At 43.9% G+C, this 8,447-nt stretch overlaps 1 protein-coding gene across 1 annotated transcript in view; it reads left to right on the plus strand.

The window, feature by feature from the left end:
- Positions 1–1,618: 1,618 nt before the first annotated feature.
- The window catches only part of LOC104959528 (serine/threonine-protein kinase N2-like), a 10,820-nt gene continuing 3,991 nt past the window's right edge, over positions 1,619–8,447 (plus strand). Inside the window, exons 1-11 of the mRNA XM_010787429.1 lie at positions 1,619–1,806; positions 2,074–2,200; positions 2,847–2,983; positions 3,463–3,538; positions 4,100–4,191; positions 4,277–4,453; positions 4,545–4,607; positions 4,686–4,762; positions 5,808–5,950; positions 6,688–6,795; positions 6,928–7,008. Coding sequence (XP_010785731.1) covers positions 1,619–1,806; positions 2,074–2,200; positions 2,847–2,983; positions 3,463–3,538; positions 4,100–4,191; positions 4,277–4,453; positions 4,545–4,607; positions 4,686–4,762; positions 5,808–5,950; positions 6,688–6,795; positions 6,928–7,008 — 1,269 coding nt within the window. The remainder of the gene's footprint in view (positions 1,807–2,073; positions 2,201–2,846; positions 2,984–3,462; positions 3,539–4,099; positions 4,192–4,276; positions 4,454–4,544; positions 4,608–4,685; positions 4,763–5,807; positions 5,951–6,687; positions 6,796–6,927; positions 7,009–8,447) is intronic.

The raw sequence follows: 8,447 nt of genomic DNA on the forward strand, positions 1-8,447 counted from the left end.
ATCGGCTGAGGGGCGGCAACATTCACCCTGTAGTATCTGGTGAATGTGCTCGGAGATGCCCATGTGGCCACAGCACATATGTCCTCCAGGGGCACACCTCTCAAGGTCGCCCATGACGTGGAGACACTCCTGGTAGAGTGGCACTTTACTCTGGATGGCAAGGGACGGTAATTTGCCTTGTATGACGATCCAGTGGGACAAGCGCTGTTTCGAGAGCGCACAGCCCCTTCTCGGACCACCGTAACACAGAAAGAGCTGTTCAGACTGACGCATGCCTGCGGTAGTCTGGACATAAGCTCTAAGGGCCAGCACCGGGCATAAGAGTCTTGACCTCTCTTCCCCCTCTCCTGAAGGGGGGTCAAACCGTGCCAGCTGGATAGGCCGATTTTAAAATGAGAGCGTGCCAGCACCTTAGGGAGGAACGCTGTGTTCGGCCATAAGGTGACACCTGAGCCATCTGAGTTCCACCTCAGACACGAGCTGTCCACGAGAGGACAAGGCCTGAAGCTCGCTTACACGCTTTGCTGAGGTGATGGCAAGAAGGAAAGCAGTCTTGTCTAAGAGCCACCTCAGTTCTACCTGTGACAAGGGTTCAAAGGGAGGCGAGCATAGGGCATCCAGCACCAAGGGCAGGTCCCATGTAGGAGCCCTTGGGATGTTCGGGGGGCGAAGCCTCAGAACTCCCCTTAAAAAGAGGAATACCAGCCTATGGCTCCCCACTGTGTTGTTGTCAACCCTTGCGTGTTTGAGCTGATATAGCAGCCACATACACCCTGACGGTAGCGGGACACCGGCCGTTGTCCAGGAGGGACTGCCGGAACTCAAGGATAGTAGGCACAGAGCAATGTACTGGGTCCTCATTTCGCCCTTGGCACCAGTCAAAAAACAGTTTCCACCTGTTTTCGTACTGCCTACGAGTAGATGGTGCCCTTGGATTGAGAATAGTCCTCCTGACAGGCTCTATGCAGTCGCTCAGCAGTGGGTCGGGCCCTCCAGTGGCCATACCCACAGCTGGAGGCGGCAGGGGTCGGGGTGCTACATCCCACCCTCCAGCTGAGGTCCTTCCTGTTGGGGAGACGCCAAGGCGTCCCGCAACAGAGTCTGTGCAGCAGGGAGAACCAAGTCCTGGCTGGCCAGAAGGGGGCCACCAGAAGAAGCCTGTGGAGGATGGAACAGGAACCAATTGTGTGCCGTGAGAGGTAAATGGACTGTACTTATATAGCGCTTTATCCAGTCTTTAAGACCCCTCAAAGCGCTTTACATACTACATGTCGCTCACCCATTCACATCCATTCATACAGAGCAATGTATGTTACTCTAGGAACTAACATGCATACATATTCACACACCGTTGGCCATGCCATCGGGAGCAACTCAGGGTTAAGTATCTTGCCCAAGGATACATCGACATGTTGACTGCATGGGCTGGGATCGAACCCACAACCTTCTGGTTGAAAGACGACCGCACTCCCTCGCAGCCACAGTCGCCCCCAGAGGGGAGCGAAGACGCTCTCTTCACTAGTGCAGTAACAAGTTAGCTTGAGCGAGAGCACTCGGCTAACTTGGGGATGGAACAATTATCTATAAGCTTAAGAATAGATAGCACAATCAGAAAGAAATGGCAGCGATCTCACCGACTGACGTGAAGGAGCGTCCGCTCTATACCGGCCCGCAGCTCCTGGGAGTCCGAGCGGCGATCACTGAGGTCCCCGCTGTCCCCCCTTGGGAGGGGGACAACTCGTCGCAGCCTTTGGATGGCGAGCGTTTTATCCCCCAGCTCCAATCGAGACTATCACAAGGCTACAGGTAGTGATGAGCTAGAATAATCTAATTTTGAATAGGCTAGCTTGGCTTCTACTCATAAAGTAGTAACCTGTGCCGCGAGAAGATGAAAAAGGACTGAACTCGTTGACAACACCGGAACTTATGCCTTCCGGGGTCATACGTGACTTTGTTGATATAAACATTCGACCTGCGCATGCGCGAGACGGAATATATCCAGTGCTAAGCACCGCCTCTGGCGGTCAGTAAGGATGAAATAGAACTAAATCTTGTACCTCTGCCTTCTCACAGTGACCCGCTGGTGACCAAGCTGGACTTTGACAAAGAGCCCACCCCAGGAACCAAACACTACCCCGCACCTGACGACCTTCGAGAACCTCTGGTGCAGGACAAGATGCCCGACAAGGAGGAAGTGCAGGTACAGTGATGAGTGACTGCTATCACTGTTGACTGATCATTCATAAACATTGTTTTACTCCTGTCTTATGATAAAACGCTGTCAGCTACATGGTTATAATAAATACAAGCTTTAATTAAGACGTTTCCAATGTATTGACTCAAGATGACCTCACTGAGTCAATAAAGGGGAAAGATCCCATGTATGCATTTCACAACTAAAACCTAAAGTTGGTGGAAGCTGGCTGAAGGGTATCACCTCAAAGTTTCCAACTTGCTGTTGGCTTTAGTGTGTGTACAAAATACATGTTTTTATTTAAAGGTAACAACACCAAAGATAGCAAGTTCTACTCACCTTTCTTTTTAAGTATTACATCTGGAATCTGATCTCAAGCAAACAATTGATCTGTGGTTTGTTCACATAAACTTATATATTAAAATATTGTTTTGTTTTTATATATTAAAAAATATTTGTTGACAGTATGTTACGATTATAGAGCATATTTGTGAATTGAATTGAGACACAACCGATGTAACTATAATTTTGGAGGATTAAATAACACCTTAAAGCCCTCTCCCCATCTTTTATTTTTACCAACACCTCAATGACTTCCTTATTTAACAACAATCCACTATTTCACCTCCTGCTTGGTGCTCCCTCTCTGCAGGACGCCCTGGCCTCCTTTGACTTCCTGAACAAGAGGAACAGTATGGCTCTGAAGCCGGAGCTGGACAGGGTGGTGGAGCAGGTGATGCAGCACCCAGAGCTGGAGCTCATCGCCCTGCAGAAGGACACCGAGATAAGGTATTGTGTTCACACTTTCTTCCTGTTCAGACTCTCACGTGTTCAGTGCTGCTGAAACACTCCCCTGGGTGTAAACACCGCCCCCTGGCTATCAATCTGCAGTTTCTGAGTCAAACTGTCATGTACAATACAATAATACTTTATTGTTTGATTGAGTCTGAAATTGTTCTTGCATCACAGCAGCTCAATTAGCATCATCAACATGGACACATTTTTAAGACAAGATACAAGAAAAGAGACATGACATTATAATCATTGAAGAGGATATTTTGAAGACCCTTTAATGTATATTTGATCTGGGATTAACTATATTTAATTTAAGGATTGACTAGTGCACAAAGGAATGAATCAGTCTAACCTGATTAAATCGCGGGACCCTGTATCTGCATGTGGTTTTATATTCAAACCCCCAGCTTTATGCAGGCCTCTCTACATGTATTTCATAATGGATCTGAATGTAAACACTGGTCTGTTTCCAGGGAAGAAGAGCAGTTCCACTTCAGTCTCCAAGACTTCAAATGTGTGGCAGTCCTTGGACGTGGTCACTTTGGAAAGGTACGGTTTGTAAAAACTCCCACAAGAGTAGTAAAAACGTATCCTACAGATCTTTGAAAAGTCAAATAAAATATTTAATTATTTGAATCAAAAATAATAGATCAGTATTCATTAAATATATTTCTAAAGTCTGAAAAAATACTGGTACATGGTAAGATTTATTCTTCTTTTGATGACTTTGTATTCTCAATCTCAAATAATGATTGATAACATCTATTTAAATATTAATAATAATTTACCAAATGCCTCTGATAACGCAGTCTCCAGCAAAATGTAAGCTGCAGAAACCCTATAAATAAACATGAAAAGTTGTTCAAATTTCACAGAACTGAAGGTGAGCCTTTACATTTCTTGTTGTTGTTTTTTTATCAACAATTGAAATGTTTTTTTATATATATGAAGTTGCCTCCCAAATATTATAGTGGGAAGCATCAAGTTCTAACTTTTGAGAAGCTGGAACTTGGAAAAGATGGCATTTTTCCTCAAAATATTACTTGCACAAAGCAGGCACAAGCTGAAATATATTTCCCCTAAAGCTTGTCTGCTCTGCCCCCTCCTCAGGTGTTGTTAGCGGAATATAAGAGCACAGGAGAGATGTTCGCCATCAAAGCTCTGAAGAAAGGAGACATTGTGGCGCGAGATGAGGTGGACAGGTAAATATTTACAGTTTCTGCTCAGACTGGATGTGTAAGAAGATGTAAATATGGAGCTGCTGTAACTCTGTCTCTCTCTCTTCAGTCTCATGTGTGAGAAGAGGATCTTTGAGGCGGTGAACAGCGTGCGCCACCCCTTCCTTGTCAACCTGTTTGCGTGTTTCCAGACGCAGGAGCACGTGTGTTTCGTAATGGAGTACGCAGCTGGGGGGGACCTGATGATGCACATCCACGCTGATGTGTTCTCCGAGCCCAGGGCCATGTGAGTGACCCAATTTGAATTAAAACGGGCTGTTTTCTTTGTATTCAGAAAGGCTATAAGACCTAATCCAGGCTGTTGTATCCTCCTGCAGATTCTACGCAGCCTGTGTGGTGTTGGGGTTACAGTTTCTTCACGACCATAAGATAGTGTACAGGTGAGACTTTGAGAGTCATTAAACTCACACACATCTGACTGGAGCATGACGGCTTTAATAACCCTTTTTTATTTTCAGAGATCTGAAGCTGGATAACCTGCTGCTGGACACAGAGGGCTACGTAAAGATCGCTGACTTTGGGCTTTGTAAAGAAGGTAAAATGGAAACATTAAAAACATTAGAGATGAAACAATAAAACTGCAATACAGTCACCAGACCATAAATGCTCTCATTTTTAGTTTTAGTTTTTTGAGTTTTCAAATTGACTCTTCATTTTTCAGAAAGCATTGTTTTTATAAATGTAGTTTGATTTAAAGTTAAGGCCATGTATAATGTTTCTTAAGTGTGAAGCTACTTAGAAAACACATGTTTGGAGAACTGTGCAGAAATGGCTATAACATTTAAATCTTTGGATTTTGGAATCGGCGTTCCTCTTTGGCTACCTAGAAAATGACTTCAACTGGTTAAGATGGAGTTGAGTAACATTGTTAAATAGCCATTTGATCTGCTAAAATATCTCATTTAATTTTACAAGTCTACACTACATGTGATAAACAAACAGGGATTCATTTTGAGCATAGCTCCATCTCCTGGACTGCCATATGAACTGAAATGAATTTAAGTTCTTTTTTGGTGATTTCATTAGTTTCTAAACCAGAGAATATGTTCCCGTTAACCGAATATTTAACGTCAGACGGATTTTTTTTAACAAGGATGAAAAAATCTGCAAGCAGTCTGTCATTTTGACGGATTAGAACAAACTCGGAACAGCGCCAAAGTTTCCCCGCAGCGAGGCTCCGGTTTTATGCCTTGTTATGCATGCCTGCCAAAAAGGAAATTATATAGTTTCCAAACCTAACTTTGCCAAGCAAATCATGGAAATGTCTGAGTTTTGGCCTAACGCTGTGCGCGCTCCCCCCCCGTTGACACTTCACGAGCGTGCTCTTCTCGGGTAATACTGGATTTTGATGGTTCTGTTACGATCCTGTCCGTCAAAATGACGGGCAGCAAAAAAGTCTAGCGCAACCTCTGCACTATATATATATTTTTGTATGTCTTTTCGGTTGAAGACTGAATCCTAACGTTAGGAATAATGTAGCTTCCAAATGAGTTTAAAACGACCTATTCCTGACCTCAGTTATTGATTGATTTATAGAGAGAAGGTGATGGTTTTATTGATCCTCCTCTGTGTTCCTGTAGGAATGGGCTTCAAGGACCGCACCAGCACATTCTGCGGGACGCCGGAGTTCTTGGCCCCGGAGGTTCTGACTGAGACGTCGTACACCCGTGCCGTGGACTGGTGGGGGCTCGGAGTGCTCATCTTTGAGATGCTGGTCGGGGAGGTGAGGGCTTCCTCAATGTTCGCAGGATTAATGATTACATTGCATGATGACACCTTCACTAGCGTTTAGTCCTTTAACATTGTTATATACAAGTGATTAATGCTGCTTATTCTAGTTTATTTATATAGTACATTTCATACGACCTGCATTTGAAATAATGAGTTAAAATCATACCTGACAAAAGGGGTTATTATTACACTTACTTTTATAATTTTTATTAAGAAGAGAATAATATTACTGATTCTTGAACACAAACTTCACTTAAAGCCAAATAAAGTGTTTTTGTGTCTGCTTTTATCAAAAAGGCTGTTGTAGCAGACCTATGTTAGTTCATGTTGTAGATTATTCCAGAGAGAAGGATCATAATACCTTAAAACAACATAATCTGATTTAGAATAAACCAAGGGTACGGTAACGCATCCTACACACGGTTCCGTCGCGTGCTCCACGCTTCCCATTCACTTTGAATGGGGTGACGTCACGCTGTGCCGAACTGCATTGTGGTTCCGTTGCTTCACTTTGCCTCCGTTGCTCGCGGTGAAAGTTGAGAAAAGTTCAACTTTTCAAGCGCCGACGGAAGCGCCAGCCAATCAAATCATATGCCAGTACACGGAACCGTGTGTACGGGCCGTACGGAGCCCTTTACTTGATGCTCAGTGTCAGCTGTGTTTTCAGTGAGCGTTAGTGACTAATATTCGGCAGTTGTCACGTTTTCATCTGGGCACTTCTCTTTTCAGTCGCCGTTCCCCGGTGACGATGAGGAGGAAGTGTTCGACAGCATCGTCAATGATGAAGTCCGCTACCCACGGTTCCTCTCCACCGAGGCCATCTCAATCATGAGGAGGGTGTGTACGGAGAAATGTGATGACATTTAAAACTGAACTATCAGGAAAATGCTTGTATTTCCCGCCTGACAAACCCTCACTATGCAGATATGTTTATTGTTGACTGTATTTCCTGTTTGTCCCTGTGCCCAGCTCTTGAGAAGAAGTCCAGAGCGACGGCTGGGAGCAGGGGAGAGGGACGCAGAGGAGGTTAAGAAACATCTATTCTTCAGGGTAAGCATCGAAAACACCATTTAATTTACGCTTTGGCACAAACTGGACTGTAGGCACATTTGTGCCGCTGTTAGAACGTGCCATCAGAGCAGAGCACAAAGTGCAGGGAATGCGTTGAAGTTGCTTTTAGCCATTATTTAATTAAACATTTAGCTAGCGGGGTTCCCAAACTTTTTCAGCATGAGACCCAAAACGGAAATGTTGTGGTCCAAAGGGACCCAAGCTCAAAAAATGTCATGATTTTCCATAATATACATTTATAAACAAAGAATGCAACACACCATGAATTTAAAATGTAAATGAAAATATTTATTTAATTATAAAAGTGCATCGCAGCAATTAGGTTTCTCACCATAACAACCTTCCCTTTGAGCTTGCCCAGAAAAAATAAGGATCAAAGCAGAAAGACGAAACATGGGACGTGCAGTCAAGTATATACAGTATAAATCAAATTTCAATTATACAATTATCAAAAGTGCAATATTAAGTTTGTCGCTAGCTCAAAAACTATGTACACACCATTTTAAACTATTTGAAATGAACAAAGAACAAACATGTTGTAAACAGAAAGGGACAAAACACTAACTGAAGTGCAGTCAAGTGTATTCAGTTAATCACAGGTGAAACCAAATTTAAATTATCAGAAGTGCAACATTAAGTTTGTCACTAGATCAAAAACTATGTACACACATTTTTTAAACACTTTTAAATGAACAGAGCTGTTTTAAAACACTCTGAGAGACAAAGAAACTCCAACACTTGGCAACTGATTAACTTTTTCTTTGTGGAGGCTGACTTGATAGGATGCCCTCAGTGCCCCTCTGTTCCCTTGATAGGATGCCCTCAGTGCCCCTCTGTTCCCTTGATAGGATGCCCTCAGTGCTCCCCATGTTCCCTTGATAGGATGCCCTCAGTGCCCCTCTGTTCCCTTGATAGGATGCCCTCAGTACCCCTCTGTTCCCTTGATAGGATGCCCTCAGTGCCCCCATGTTCCCTTGATAGGATGCCCTCAGTGCCCCTCTGTTCCCTTGATAGGATGCCTGAAAATAACAGAGAAGATATTATCATTAACATTGCTGGGTTATTGGGTGATTTTTAACACCAGCCGGCGTACGCTGTATACCCAATGTGGACCTGGCAACCGCATTTATAGCGCATTACATTACATGTTACTTGTTAGACGCTTTTATCTAAAGCGACTACAGACTCAATACTGTGGGGAATCCCCACAGAGGGATTTTGACAGGGTTGTTGCACAAAAGATCCAAGCGCGCACAGAAGAAATCTGAGAGCAGACATTTCACGAGCGCACAGAAACAGCCTGAGTGCAAGGAGAAGGTTTTAAACTAGAACACAGGAAATCTGTAAGCGCAGCAATATATCTGAGTGCAAGCGTACAGTTTGAGCAGAAGCAGAGCAAATCTAAGCGCAAGCAGGCA

Source organism: Notothenia coriiceps, unplaced genomic scaffold (assembly GCF_000735185.1).
Source record: "Notothenia coriiceps isolate Sejong01 unplaced genomic scaffold, NC01 NC01_scaffold00001171, whole genome shotgun sequence".
Lineage (NCBI taxonomy): Eukaryota > Metazoa > Chordata > Actinopteri > Perciformes > Nototheniidae > Notothenia > Notothenia coriiceps.